Source organism: Saimiri boliviensis, chromosome 19 (genome assembly GCF_048565385.1).
Source record: "Saimiri boliviensis isolate mSaiBol1 chromosome 19, mSaiBol1.pri, whole genome shotgun sequence".
Taxonomy (NCBI): domain Eukaryota; kingdom Metazoa; phylum Chordata; class Mammalia; order Primates; family Cebidae; genus Saimiri; species Saimiri boliviensis.
In genome coordinates this window covers 8,976,773-8,993,096 of record NC_133467.1, presented here as the reverse complement: position 1 = coordinate 8,993,096, position 16,324 = coordinate 8,976,773, and the positions used below count along the sequence as shown (strand labels likewise).

Genomic DNA, 16,324 nt, shown 5'->3' with positions numbered 1-16,324 from the left:
ATTCTCTAACTTCCTTGAGTAAAGAATTACCCAAGGACGTTTTTTAAAATGCAGATTTCTAACCCTACATCCAGAGAGCATGGGAATCTGCATTTTAACAGACTTCTCAAGTAGTTCCATGGACATTTTCTGAAAACAGCCTATATCTTCACACTACAGAATGAACCATTTAATCTAGAAATGTGTATCTTTAGGGAAGCCCTTGACTCTCTTCTTGCTGGTAAAATAAAACCATTATGATCCAACAATTTAAATAAGTGCTGAGGTAAGATATTATATAATACACATAAATATAAAAAACGTATAACAGCACATTATTACTGGGTAATCTATGTAAGTATTGGTGGTGTAAATCTATCTAGAGGTGTTATTTTATGGCCTGTCTAGGCGGCCTTGAGTTTGAGCAGCCAATTTTGATGATAAAGGATGTTTCAAAACTCGAACAAAAATGTACTTCAGAATGAATAATATTGCTTAGTAAAAATAAGAGACTGTAACTGGTTGTAGCTCTCTAAGTGTATTATTTTTATGGCTGAATGCACTATTGAGAAGCTATGGGTATTTGATGAAGTAAACTGCCATACCTAGGGTAAAGTTCATGATAATATGAGAGCTGATAAGCTATTGACATTAAATCTTACATTACAAATTAAATTCACTTTAATGAGTTAAATCTTCTTAAAAGCAGAAATAAAAAATAGTTTTAGAAAACTTGAACGATAAAATAATACTTGGATTGAATATATACTTTAGGAATAGTTTTCTTATTTAAAGAGGAATCAGTAGCTTAATTCGCAGCCTCATTTATGTTGCTATGCTTCCACAGGTATGTTTCAGAACTGTTTCTATATGGAATACTTTTAAGAGTTAAGAATCTAGATTTTACAAGTTTTTTTGGTAGTAATTTTATGAAACACAATTAGCAAGAATTTTCTGCTTTAGGATAGTATATGCCTGGTACTGCAGCCTCTCCTTACCTGACAATAAATTATATATAAAGACTTCAAAAAAACAAAGCTAAAGAATACTGAAAACTAGTAGCAATTAATAGCAGCAGAAATCCTAGGAGGAATTTTATATGTATTATATTAAAAGATTTTTAGTTGTGCAAATATGTATGTAGAATATTTATCCATATTTTAAGATCACTGGAATGAATATCTTAACAGTGCTCTATCCTTTTTCTGTTCACGTGAAAGTATGAAGTATCTTTGTCCCTGTTTCACATTTTGCCCCAAAAAGAAAACGTTACTCTTTGAAGAAGCTAGAATGTTGTTTTCTCATGCTCATTAATAGCTCTAGCTGTCCAGTTAGGAAATTAGCAGGACAGAAAATGAATAGGCGGCCTGGTCCCAGATAAAAAATTGTAACCTGGGATATATGTAACCTGGGATGTATGTTTCCTACCGATGAAAATATTTGAAAGCAATAGATCAATATGGGTGTCTGTTAGGAATTTTAGAAACAGATGGTAGAAGAGGAGAGCATCACATTTCAGCCAGAAGAGCTCCATAGATGAGGACTGGGCAAGGAGCCATGCACATCAGACTCACTCAACTGCAGAGCTGAAAAGGGGGTTCCACTCCTCCAGAACAGAAGCAGAGTGAGAATGAAGTCAAGTCCACTTTGTCAAGTCCGCTTGATTAAAAGACACTAGTTTTGGATGAATGTCACCTAATTTGAAGATGAATAAACAGAAAACTATCGAAATAAGTAAAAATGGGGGTGGGGGGAATGAAGTGTAGGACTTAAGAAGAAATACCAAGGAACAAAACAAGGGGAACAGGGAATACTTAGAAGAAATGGATGCTTTGAAAGCAGCTTATGCTAGAGACTATGGGAAAAAAATATTTGGTATGACCCATGTCTTTCAAAAAGACGTCACTTCTTTTAGATGACAGTGTATATTCAAAGGTTGTCTTAGTCTGTTTTGTGCTGCTATAACAGAATATTTGAGACTGGGTAGTTTATAATGAACAGAAATTTATTGGCTCAGTCCTGAAGGCTGGGAACTCCAAGATCAAGCCTAGGGCATCTAGTGAAAGCCTTCTTGCTGCATCTTCACATGGTGGAAGGCAGAAGGTAAAGAGAGCGAGAGAGCAAATCGACTCCTGTGAGCTATTTTTATAAGAGTATTACTGTTTCATGTGGGCAGAGACCTAAACATCTCCCATGAGGCCTCGCCTCCCAATACTGTTGCATTGGAGATGAACTTTTCAGCACACAAATTCAGGGCAACACCATCACACCATAAAATAAGTCAAGAACTGGCTGAGACAAAAGGACAATAATAAGTGGAATGGAAGAAATCAGAAAAGATTTGATTTTTAAAATGCAGTATTTTAGGGCAAATATATAGTAGAAGCACTAACAAGCAGAATTTATTCTATATAAAAAATCAGGGATGTGGTGCATAAAATTGAAACGTCTTTCAGAATGTTGAGGAAAAGAACTAACAGTTGAATAATATGATTTTTTTAAGTGGAAATTAACACAGAACAGAAGTTTAATCTAAAATTTATAGGACTTTAGAAAACAAAGACAATTGAAACTAAAAAAATTGTCCAAGATACCGCTGAAGAAGACTGTTCTAGGGAGAAAAAAGTTGTCATGAGTGAGCAGATTAACCAAGGCAAATGAAGAAAGAACTTGATCTAGACATATCCTGGCTGAATTTGAAGTTACTAGTAGGAAGAATCTACTCATTCCCCATAAGCATATGACTAAACCCATTGTTAACAGAGAGGTAAAATCAGATTGGTGTCTGACCTCTTATGTATGCTAAACACTAGAAAATAATTGGAGTGGATATTTGTCATAGTTGTGCTCTTAGGGTCTGAATACTTTTCCCTAATTTTAGGAGGAATTATTTATTATCTTGGTGGGAAGCAGAAAACAAGCGAGATCAGATAATTCCTTTTCCTTATCCCCAAGATCACATGACATACAGCCAGCCACTCATAAGCTCCCAGTGGGAGTTCGACTCTCGCCAAGACCATGAACACCTAAAAAATTCCAATTTGGGCAACATCATGGAATTTAGAGTCCAACAGCAGAAGCAAATGTCCCAGTGGCCCTTCACCATCACTTTTAACAGACTGATGTTGGCTGCATTCTCAACGATCTCGCCACACCGTTTCTACCTGATATCCAGTTTCTTCTTGATTCTGTACCTCAAAAAATTTTTTTCTAATGAATTCCTTTTCTGCTTAAGTCAGCCAGCCTGGTTTCTGTTGTTTGCAATTGAGAATTCCAACTGACACAATAATTAGAAAGATGGAAGTGGTTTCAAAAAAAAAAAAAAATCCAAGAATTTTATCCAGTTAAATGTCTTTTCTATGAAAAGCCATCAAAATTTGACATTCTCAAATGTTCAAGGGTTCAGGAAAAATACCAAACACATAGCTTTCTTAAAATGATTTATTAAAAATGCAAGTTAACTGCCTGAAGCAGATATTAAAAAGGAAAACAAAATCAAAACTCGGGAGGTCATGATATGAAAGACTGGTGAATTTTCTTCAGTGGCTATTATCAGGCTCATTACTCACTCATCAAAAAAGCCTTGGGAAGCAAAGCTGACTTCAGAAACTATGGCTATTTGAATCAGCCATACTGATGAGCATGTGAGAATGTGAATGAGATTATGCACTTACTTCATTATGAGAATTCATTACCATGAGAACAATGGTATAATTAGACACAGGAAATTCCCCAGGAAAAGAATCACCTTAAGCAGGGTTTACCTCAATACTCAGAAGTCCAGCTATGCAAATAAACAAATGGAAGCCAACACTGCTATGCTAGGAGAAAAAATATAACTAGATTGACATATACGAAATGTGGACATGATTGTTTGGGGGTAGCAGAACTATAAGTGACTTATTTTCTTGTAGTTTTTTGTGTTTCTTTTTTGAGATCTACTGCAGGCAGTTAACTTGCATTTTTAATAAAGCATTTCATGCTTTTCTGTACTTGACAAATCATTTAATAGAAATGGATTATTTTTAAACTTTGTATAAATATGATTTAAATTTTTAAATGCTCATTTTAATTTTATCAGAGGATTGAATTACATGAGTAATTTGTTCTCTTTGTTTTCTAGATATTCTGAGAATGTGCTTTATCTATATTTAACGTAATTGAGAAAATAAAAGACAGTTTAAAAATAAGAAATAACTAAGAACATAAATTAAAAAATAATGCCTCTCAAAAAGAAAAGCAGCAGCATTTAAAAATAGATTTCAGGTCAATTTATCAGAAACATCTCATCTGTTTTATATGAATAGAAGTATATATTATAAAGTAAGGATCTAGTAATATATTAACTTAAATATTAAAAAGTTTAGTTCTAAAAACTTTATTTCGGAGAAAATAATTCTTCCCAACATTTATTTGTAGGCAGTTCTGATGCGTATTTGCTGTTAAGAGAGTCTGTCGTCATAATCTAATCTAGCCCTAATTTATCATTAATATTCCTGAAACTCTTGCTCTTATTAACTGAACTTTATAACCACAATGGTGTTTGAAATGTGGAATTTTTTGTGGTTGTTGGCTGGGTTGTAGGGATGGGTAAATCCAGTATATAACTGCCAAGGTAGATTTTGTGTAGTTCTTTGCCTGTGTGATTTGTTGCCGATGCACCACCTACTGGTAAGACAATGAGCAACCTTCCCTCTGAGATTTAATAGAACTTTGTTGTTTAAAGTCAGATAGGATTTTCTACAATGATGGAAGTATTTTACATCTATACTGCTCCTGTGGCAGCCACTAGCTAGATTTGGCAATCGAGAACTTGAAATGCGGCTGGTGCACCCAAGGAACTCATTTGGAATTTGATTTATAAATTTGAATTAAGTAAACCCCTGTGGATACAGATATGACTACAGTATTGGACAGTTTAGCTCTAGTCTCCTGGAGAAAGAAGGAAAGCAGAAATAACAAGAGCAGAAGTTTCAGAAAACTTATTGCAACTGCCACATTGATAAACCATGATCGTAATTTACTTGAATTATTGCCACTTAAAAATAACTTCACCATTTTGGAGAGGTGGTTCTTGTATTCCCATTAATGAGATATCATTTGGAAATGTTGCATTTGATTCCATATTTTTCAGATTTCAGTGGCCCTTGCTTCCTTCTCAGGCAACCGATAGTTTGTTGGTGTTTGTTTTGGTTTGTTAGGTTGATTGGTTTGTGTTTAGTTTTCATTTTTCTCTCTTTTTAAGAAATCCCTAGCCACTTATGAGGAACTCTTTAGTAGGCATGTGAAAAGTTAAAAATGTTTAAATGTATTTATTCCCGTTTACAGTAATTGAAAATTATGGAAAAGTCATGTGAACAAGCACATTTGTCCATTATAAATCACTCTTAGTGAGATTTTTGCCTTTCTCATTGTTCTAGTTTCACATGGAAAAGTTAGTACCAGAACTTGCTGAACTGACCTCCCTAATCGGAAATGGCAATGCATTTGAAAACAATGTCAATGTTTTAAATAAGCTGATTGACCTAAATCAGTAGGCGCACTGTTAGGATAGGATAGAACTACTGATTATAATTCTCAGCAGGCTCAAGGTCATTATGTAACTTTTTGAAGTTAGCTTTTTCTATAGGAAATATAGATACTTAGAAGTATCAGAGATCCTGTAACATTTACAGGCTATATAATTCAATAGAAATTAGTTTCCGTAATTAAATTCTCTTTCAGTTTCTCATGCAGCTTTGCTTGATGTTAGGTAATTGGATATTTTCAGTAATATATTACCCATAATTAAAAATATATTTGTGAACATAACAACAGTTCCTATTGTGTTTTCAGAAACAGAAATCAATTTGGTGGTTTGGTTGAATGTGGGTTTTAACTATCTCCAACTTAGAGTACTTAGGTTTCATCATGAGAACTCAAGAAAGAAAAAAACCAGTAAATATTAATTAATAAAGTATCTTTCTTCTCCTGAGTACTATCAGTTCCTTAGTGCAAAAACGTATCACTAGGAACATTGAGAGAAACTTGAGAATTTTCCATCGCAGAGATAAATAGGCAGCTGTGAGATGCTTTCTTCAAAAAGGTAATGCCTTTTTAAACAACAGCAATCCACAATTTGTTGACCCTCTAGATTCCTTTTGAGCACAAATTTTTTTGGAGGGAAAATAAAAACATCTAAAAATGTATGGCCCCACTTAAAAACAATACTGACAGCTATAGATAAAAATTCTTAGGTTGCTAATCCTGTTAATTTAATTGCTTCTTGGGGTAATGAAAGAGCAGTAGACTAGGAGTCTGAGCATTTAAGCTCTCTTTTCAGTAATCATACCTTACCCTTCTCTCTCTCTTCTCTTTTTCCCAGACCACACATACCAATGTATTCATGTTTTAAGAATTGAATTTCCTGTGCCCTCTTTATTTAGGGACATGTATGTCCATAATGGGAGATATTTTCTTTGGACTGATGCTTGAATCGGTGGGTGCTTGGTATTGCTGATAGAGATCAGTGTAAATGAGCAAATGTAAAATTTACAGTTCAGTGGAACTATCTCCCATGTAATAGTATTTTTTAGGTCAGGGTCTCTCCACCTTTTTCTATGCATGTTTAGATCAGTATTTCACTGTCTCTCATATCACTCCTTTCCTCCTCATAGTCACTGACACCACTCTCATCCAACTCGAACTAAACTATTAGAATCCTCCTTTTATGGACGTCCTTTCTTTTAGTTTTGTTCCCCTATTTCAATCCATCTTCCTTTGGGCAACCAAGTGAATTTTCCCTAAATACTGTTTTAACTGTTCATTCATTGAAAATATGTTTGTGCTTTTCTAATTACCCCAGAATAAAACTTATACTCCCCTGTGCACAAACTACACAATTCTCTTAACATTTAATCCTGAATCGTATCGTCATAAAGCAATACATAGAGAAAAAAAGAAATAAAAATGTTTCCTTTCAATATGTGAATACTATGCATCGTAATAAGGTAGCCATGTATCTTTTCTTTATGCATGTTTCCTTAACATGGGTAACTGGATATTTGAACTTGCTACTAATATTAAGCCTCTATGTTGTAACTAAGTCTGAATTATAGGTAGAGAAATTATCAGATTTATTCTTTCATATCATACAATATTACTGATCCTGCAAATTTTATATGTCATACCACTGTTAGGCAGATAATTTTGGGTATCTTTGAATTTTCTCAGCAATGAATTTCTCAAAAGAATAGATAGGCGTTGCTCTTACCCTGTCTTCGGTTGCCAGAACTGAATTTTTGATGGCAACTGAACGTTTTCTCTGCCAGGCTTCGTGTTCATTACACATTCAAAGGACTCCTGTTTCCTACTGCTTTGACCCTAGCCCTTGTTTCATTACTTTTCATCCTTCCGTGATTTGTCTCAACTCCAGTTTCCATTACTTGAGTCACAGAGGCATTTTCACTGCCTCCAAATGTTGTCATTTTCATTCTAGTTCTATTAGCCCTATCTACATTCTACCTATAATGTGAAGCATCCCATAAACCACTGCCTTTCAGATGTTGGTCTCTTTGTTCTGGTATCCTCTAGAACTTATTTTTTGCCACTCAATTTTGCACTTAATCATGATCAGTTTCACGTGTTTAGTTGTTTTTTTTTTTTCTCAATCATATTACATATACTGTGAGATACTTATTGCCTATTAGAGATACAGGAAAAGTCAAAGTGTATTTTTCCCTCTCTATATACCAGTCTTCACTTCTGAGATCAGATATTGTGATTTTTTTTCCTCCTCATACACCAAGCAGTTCTTCAGCAGACACCAGCTGGGTGATCCTCCAATTTATTTCTGAAACTACCTAAAGATAGTATCAGATCCCACAGGTTGAAGGCTCAGTCCTACAAGGTGGTCCACCCACTACAGACATCAGTTGCATGCTGTAGCTTGTGAACTGTGCTTCTGACTGGCTATACATCAGGGTTCCTACAACCCCCTCCTAGAGTTGGATTAATTTGCTAGAGTGACTGTTAGAACCCACAGACACATTTTACTTACATTTACTCATTTGTTATAAAGGATATTACAAAGGACACAGATGAATAGCCGTAGGGTGAAGTGTGGTAGAAGTGGCGTAGAACTTCACACTATCCTCCAGGAACCTATGTGTTCAGCTATTCTCTGCATGTTTAGCAATTTAGAAGCTCGCCGAACCCTAGGGTGTTTTTTGTTGCGGGTTTTTATGGAGCTGTCAATCTGTAGACATGATTGATTACATCATTGGCCCTCAGTGATCAACTCTGCCTTCAGCTCCTCTCCCTTCCCTAGATTTTGGGGTTGGGGTTGAAAGTTCCATCCTTCCTTGGTCTTTCTGGTGATCAGCCCCATCCCGAAGCCATCTGGGTACCCCTAGTCACCAATCATCTTATTAGCATGCAAAAAAAGCTTTTATCACTACCAAGATTCCAAGGATTTTAGTAGCTGTTTGTCAAGAAATGGGACAAAGACAAAGTATATATTTCACAATACCACTTTGTCGTTTTATAAACCTATGGTGCCTTGCACAGAAGGAAAAAACATAATTGTACCCAACAGATGTGTAATTCCTTAGCTGCTGGATAAACCTCAATGTAACAATAACGCTATGGGGAAGTCTTGGTCACCACCCTTATCTGTCATGTTTCCATATTAACTTCAATGGGTTATTTGAATCACATCAGCAGTTTGAAATTTCATTATGTAAGTACTTTCTTTTCCAGTTGTAGCAAGAGCCAGCATACTACTGCTTGCATTTAAAACCATATTTTATAACAAAATCTGGTAATTATCTCATGAAAAATTTGTAGTTGTTATTTTTAAAGTATTATGTATATTAGTTCACCCGAATTTAGAAACAAAATCATGTGAGTGATTTTTGCAAAATTTTACAAAATAAGCTAAAGCAATTTGTCACTGTTAATTTTATACAGTGGCTGCTTAATTTTCAAATGCTTATACTGCTTCTGAGTAAAGATTAAATAAGTGTGGGAGAGAAGGGAAAGTATTTATGTACATGGTAGGAGTTTAAGATTTTGTTTAAGACTGTTTTCCTATTTATCTGACAACACAAATAGTTTTCTGTTGATTCCACTAGTTGTTCCCTTATGAGGAGGATTTTTAAGGCTAGAGACCAACCTAGAAGTCCTGATTGAGTATGAGCATATTCAGTGTGTAGCTGATGTCTCCTCCATAATCACGTGCTGTGACATGGAAATCAAAGTGCCAGACAGAGCCTCCTGTTCTCCTTGATGTTATTTCTATATGAAAATTAAAAGTATTAATTTGTCTTCCGTGGTATCAGGAAAGGGTGAATGTCTGTCATTAATTAGTCCATGTCACCAAAGAGAATATTGCAATAAAAAAGAAAATATTTCTCAAGATGATTGATGAAGTCAGTTCAGTGTTTAATGACCAGAATGACCTCACTAAGTATGAAAATAATATTATAACCACATGCTCTTATATCATCATAACTCTTTTTAACATGTGCCATGTGACGTGGTGAGTGGCATGCTTTTTTTCCCTCTGTAAAACAGAGGGAAAAAAATCTAATTTTATCTATTTTATTGAAATTTCTAGTAAATTTTAAGTATCCAGAAATATTTCAGATTTCAGAAGAATTAAATGAGATATAACAAATATTGTTTATAAATAGGATATATAATCTTTTTTTTTTTTTTTTTTTTTTTTTTTTTTTGAGACAGGGTCTCATTCACACTCAGGGTAGAGTGCAGTGGTACGATCTTGGCTCACTGCAACCTCTGCCTCCTGGGCTCAGATGATTCTCCCACCTCAGCCTCCTAAGTAGTAGCTGGGACTACAGGCATGCACCAGCACACCAGGCTAATTTTTCTATTTTAGTAGAGACAGGTTTTCCCCCTGTTGCCCAGACTGGTCTTGAACTCCTGGGTTCAAGTGATCCTCCCCCACTTGGCCTCCCAAAGTGCTGGGATTACAGGCATGGGCCACCACACCAAGCCTTAAATAGGGGATATAATCTAGATGGAATAGTCAAGCGTGAGGATTGTGGTGATCAAATGATAGTACATATACACAGATGTATTTTAAATACTATAGTACTTTATTTTGTCATACTTTGCTATATAGTGAAATACTACTAATAATAGCAAAAGCTACATCGTGACTACTGCATGCCAGGCATTCTTTTAAGTGTTTTATATATATTAACCTAGCTAGTCCATAATAACATTATGAAGTTAGGTACCATTATTACCCCACTAAGGTATAGACAGATATGGAGCCAGCAACGTCTGCATTTGAATCCCAACTCCACCTTTGAGTGACCGGGCAAATTATTTAACCATTTTGAGCCATAGTTTCTTTATCTGTAAAATGGCAGTAACACTTCATAGTGTTATTGCGGAAAATAAATGATGGGTCTAGAGTTAGATACCTGGCACACATAGGCACTGACGGAAGGAAGGCACCACTTTCCTACTTCAATGAACTGACTACTAGAAAGAGATGTAATTCCTAATTTTACATAATGTACTTTATTTACAGTATCTGTGAGATCTTTGAAGGCGTAACGTGTCTGCAACAGTCCGTACTCAGTAAACGTTTGTTGGCTGAAAAAAGGAAAACACAGAAGTTTGCCCAAGTACTCTAAAATATACCAGTGGTGCTAACTATTGCTAATTGTGGCTTAGGTAATTAAATAATTTGCATTATCTAATTAATTTATTGGTGGTAATTAAATAACCTTGAAGAAAAAGTGCTTAGGCATTTTCTCTGAGAAATTTCCTACCAGAAGTTTAAGAGCAGCAAATCAGACCCAGTTGACAGGAAATGTGCCTCCTGAGCTCGCATATAGCATTGGCAGTTTCCAAGAGAGTTGGGTGAGATTGTTTTCTTCCCTAGTCTTTGTAGGCAGTGGCTCTTTTCATGGCCGCTTACACTTTGCTAGTCTTACCACTAACAGTGGATTAAGATACCCAATTCTTAAAGTAGTGTTGGTTTTTATTTTATATTTATATTTAATTCTTCTAAATTATTGATAGGAAAAACATGTATTTTGATTTTGTTATAATGAAAAAATAAAAAGCAAATTAATACTTTGCCACGTAACAGTGCGCTGTGTTCACATCGCTTTGGCTAGCAAAAATCGAGTCGTTCTGGATGATGGTGGTATTGGTTGCTCAAGGTGGTGATAATGATGATGGTGGTGATACAAGACTGAAAATCTCAAGGAAAAATGGATTACTTCTCTCCAAAATTCAGCTCTGGACTTTTCTTCTTCTTTTTTTTTTTTTGACACAGATCTTGCTCTGTCACTCAGGCTGGAGTGCAGTCTGGCTCACTCCAGCCTCTGCCTCCCAGGTTCAAGTGATTCTCTTGCCTCAGTCTCCCAGATACCTGGGACTACAGGCATGTGCCACCACCCCCATTTTTTGTATTTTTAGTAGAGACAGGTTTCACTGTATTAGCCAGGATGCTCTCCATCTCCTGACCTTGTGATCCACCTGCCTCGACTTCTCAAAGTGCTGGGATTACAGGCGTGAGCCACCAGGGCCAGCTGAACTCCAGACTTCTAAATCCAACATTAGTACTATTTTTTTTTTCCTATCAGGACACGATTTTACATTGTAAATAAAGGAATGTAGATTCAGTTTGTTAGTTGGCAAATGATGTTACTTTTTTGAAGGAGTTGAACTGTGGTTCTTCAATTCCATGTTCTTGCTCCATTGAAACGACTTCATTAAAATGAGTTTTTTCTAGAAATTAAAAAATTAACAGTTGAAATAACTAAAGTGAGATCTATCATACTGTTATTTAACTTGATTAAGTAAAGCCTAATTCATTTTGGCCATTTTTATTCAACTGTTACTTAACAGAAATCTAATTTGGCTTCTCTCTATCTGTTCATGTTCTGTATGTTATCAGCAGGAATATTCTTTCTAAGGGAATGGTAAATTTCTCACCTCCTGTGGGATGATGTCATCCCATCTGTGTATTACACACAGACTTATTTCATGATCCTGAGCAGCACCCTATATCCAGACTGGATTTGCTCAGTGACCTCTTAGCTCTCTGCATCCTGGTTTGGGTAACTAACTTATTTTTACTTTGATATCTGAACTATAGAGCCTACCAGTGGGATTTTTGCTGGGAGAGATGCCAGGCCATTTCTGGCAGACTACATTGAAGGCACCAAGTTTGGACAAAAATTCTGAGAGTTGCTTGAATCTTTGCAGCAATTCCATGTCGCTAGCTAGACATGAGAAGCATTTTATTTTAGGAGGATGGGGTTGAGTAAATGTGTTTCAGTAAATTCCAAAGAGAAAGAACTGTTCATTCTCCCCTACCCACCCGATTCCCTGAAAATTATCTGCAACATCCCTACAGCATGTGTAGTCCTTCAGAATTTCAGAATTGATGGACTCCAGATGGAATCACAGTTTGAACTTACTGGCCATATTCAGTCTGCCCTTGACCTCACACATTTCTCTAGCCCTATGCTCACCAACAAGAATCCATGGAATAATGAGGCTATCAACCAAGTTCATGGACCGGAAAAAATCCTTTAAACATTAACTTCAAAGACTAGATCATAATTTGAAGAACACAATGTAAACAGGAAAAAAGGGGAGGGGTCAATTGTAAGCTGCTAGCAATTAGGCACTGATTAGCTTCCTTCAGTTGTGTAGCTGCTGCCGCCCAGCAGTACCATCTGTATCTCTTTCACATGTATAGAGATTCACCAAGCTAATGTTTTCTAAGTGAAACTAAGCCACAGTTTGCAGACTAACTTACAGGAAAGATACATCATAAAGAGATCCACATCTAAATGGCTAATGGAATTTCTCAATTTTATTTATAGTAAAAACCAAATTAAATGGAAAGCAGACAGCATGCCTGTTAGGTTCATCCATGTGTCCCTACAAGTTAGCACAGTACCTGGCACATAATAATTCTGCAAAAAAAAAAAAAAAAAAAAGATGTTATTGAATGAATGTGTTTATTTCTGTTAATATTTATGAAATCTGTTTCAAACATGGTGGAAATTAGTTTTGTTTACCGTGAGTGGCAGATATTTACATTAGGAGTTACTTAATATCTCTTTGATGGTGCCTTCTTTGAAGATTAATTCTTATTGTGTAGTAACATAGAGGTAAAACATGTAATTGATTAAAACAAATATATCAACATCCCAGAATTATCTCAGAGAGTTGTGAATTTTTTGTGATAAACTCCTGATTTAGTGTTTCATTTTCAAAAGTCTTTTTCTTGCCATGGAAGTGTAATGAAAGAGAAAGTTTCAATAGCTGGTATTTTTTGTTAAGTTGCGGTCCTGTGTGTGGATACACGGACATGAGTCAAATGAGCAGTGTAGCAGGGTCTTGTTACAATTCAGAGCCAGACTGTAGTCTAGGAACCTGCGTTCCATCAAAAGTCTTAAGTGTCTTTTATATGCAAGCCACTACATGCTATGCAAGGGATGTTAAATGCTATAGAATATAATAGAATATGGAATAATATGAGTACATGGTTTCTGACCTTAACAAGTTTATGATCAAATAAACAGAAAGATCAGTTCGAACAAAGCAGACAGCATAGTCAGGAAAAGCTGTGGTTCCAAACCTACATTCGTTGTCTGGAAAGAGCCAAAAGCTCTACCTAGAGACTTTGCCTGGGAACCGGTTTATAGGGAAGTGTCAAATTCATGGCATAAACTGGAGGTCAGCTGGTGGAAGCAAGCCACAAGGGGCTTCATGGTAACCGGCAGAAACACAGAAATATAACATCGGGATCAAATTCATTTTACTTTCGAAGAGAGTTTACTTCCCTTGTTTTCATTACCATTGGTTTCTTTCCTGCCATATCCATGATGGGGGTCATTCATAAAGGAAGGCAATAAAGGTGTGGTGGTGAGAAAGCTTCAAATCTGCTGACATAGGAAACTTCTAACGTCAAGATAAATTGGCTTTTTTCTACGTACATACATTTTTATTTGCAGAACCACCCAAAGTCACTGTGATGCCCAGGAATCAGTCTTTCACAGGAGGGTCTGAGGTCTCCATCATGTGTTCTGCAACAGGTTATCCCAAACCAAAGATCGCCTGGACCGTTAATGATATGTTTATCGTGGGTTCACACAGGTACTGGGTTTGTATCATGTTCTTTGTTTTTACTGAGTGAGAAAAATTGATGAGACTTCTAGACCAAACTAATATGACCAAATCCTTAATATTAAGGGAGGTTTGACCAAAATAGATAGCTTTACATTTTCTAAACAGGCTTTGATTGTCAAAATAATATAAATGATGACTTTATAAGGTTTGAAGTTATTAAGTCTTGAATTCAATAGCTGGGCCCAAGTGCTTCTCAGTACTTTGGGTTGCAAACATGGCACCAAGACAGTTAGTTCACCTTGAGTAATTAAAATGAGGATAATAGACTTTCCTTGAGGGAGAATAGCATATAGTTTTAATAAATTGATTAAAGACATCGTCCTGGATTTAATAGAAGAGAGGGGCCAAGAACAGACCAGTAGCTCAAATTAAAATGTGTGCAGACATTGTAATTACTTTCACTTTTGCCAAACTACAGTGGGAAATATTTTATTCTCCTGGATGCTTTTTAAAGGCATTGAATCCCCTCATGCTTCTAGAGTATAATAAACACACGGAATAGAAACAACAAAGTATCCAGCCACGGGGCTTCCAATTCTGGATTTGGCAGTGAAGAGGTCATAGGTATGATCCGGCAAGTTGAGCCAGATTCTGTTCCTAGATCATCACTGACTCTGTGCCCCATGTGACGTTACATCTCTAAGGTGTTCATTTTGAAGAACTGTTTAGTATAGCAGTTCACCACATGGAGCAAGATTTGCCTGGGTACAAATTCCAGTTCTTCCATTTACTAACTCTGGCTTTGGGTGAGTTATGTTACCTCTTTGTTCACCTGTAAAACAGAGATGTGACTAGTATTGAACTCATTAGGGTGTTAGGAAAATTTTAAATGTAAATAAATGTAAAGTTTCTAGAGCAGTGGCTGGCACGTAGCCAATACTGGATACACGATATCTATGATTACTGTATTTCTGCTTGTAAAATAATGATGATAAGCATTTCTGCAACCAAAAATGTTAACTCTAAAGTGCTTGAAAATATTTTAAAGGAAAACACTGTATTATCTTGATATTACTATTATGGTATTTTCAATTTTATATTCTTTTTGTTTTTTATTCGTAGATATAGGATGACCTCAGATGGTACCTTATTTATCAAAAATGCAGCTCCCAAAGATGCAGGGATCTATGGTTGCCTGGCAAGTAATTCAGCTGGAACAGATAAACAGAATTCTACTCTCAGATACATTGGCAAGTATAGTCAGTTTAAAAGAGTTAAAATAGGATGAATATCATATGAAGCAATGCAAAAATATCTTTTTGAAAATTAATATTAATAAGGTATACATATTATAATTATTTCACACACTGATTGAAGCAAATATTGTAACTAATTTAAGTTAAAAGTTGATAGAGTGAAAAGCTTCATTAGTTAACAGAAATCAAGGAAGTTTCCAGGTTATGGAGTAATCTGTTCATCTGTTCTCTGTAATATTTTACTTTCAAATTAATAAATTCTATATCCTTTCTAGCTTAGCTTACATTTTATAATTTCTACTTACATTCAAAACTGTGTATCATTTTTACTTTTTATTTTCAATTTTCCCCTTCAAACTTAAACATTTATTAAAAGTGTGCTTCATGAAAATTATTCTATGGAATATTTCTATTTAATTTTGTCTTTCTTAGTCAAATAAAGGATAAAGGTATCATATACTCAGATCCAGGTTATAGATTGTATATCATCAATGACTAGCAATCCATCATTTCATTCATTCTTATTCAGCCTCATTCACCGTAAGATAATGAAACTGTCAGTACAGAAGAAGGGATTCAAAAGAGATAATAAAGACAGAAAATTGTACTTGAAGGTATAGGTGAGGGAGAGAACAAAAATGTCACAAGCTTTGAACTGAGAGCCTGGAAAGAAGCGGTCTCATTTATAGAAATGAAGAAGGGACATGGTAAATACCTTTAAAAGGGAAAGTGGTCTCAGATTTGGAGAAAATTGAATTACAAATGTTCACAGAATACCCAGGCATAGAGGGAAAAACAGTTGGAAATGCAGAACAAGTGACTGAAACAGAATTCTACATTCCATTGTGAAAACAAATTTTGGTTCATTCAGATAGAAGCCATAATATTAAACACATTTATTTTAACTTACTAAGTACCTTTAGAGGTGTGGTATGCAAAATACTGTGCTGGGGACTGTGGAGTGTAAAACTTAAAAA

General features: G+C 35.5%; 1 protein-coding gene across 8 annotated transcripts in view; it reads left to right on the top strand.

Annotated features, from left to right (window-relative positions):
• Window positions 1-16,324, top strand: part of HMCN1 (hemicentin 1) — a 677,492-nt gene that overhangs the window by 441,795 nt on the left and 219,373 nt on the right. For 6 of the 8 annotated variants that reach the window (XM_074389731.1, XM_074389733.1, XM_074389732.1 and 3 more), the window contains 2 exons: window positions 13,977-14,118; window positions 15,214-15,341. The exons of 1 other annotated variant lie outside the window; for it this stretch is intronic. In XM_074389731.1, the coding sequence (XP_074245832.1) occupies window positions 13,977-14,118; window positions 15,214-15,341 (270 nt within the window). Of the gene's footprint in view, window positions 1-13,976; window positions 14,126-15,213; window positions 15,342-16,324 lie in introns of those variants that run through there. One more of the 8 variants, XM_074389734.1, reaches the window with a different exon arrangement.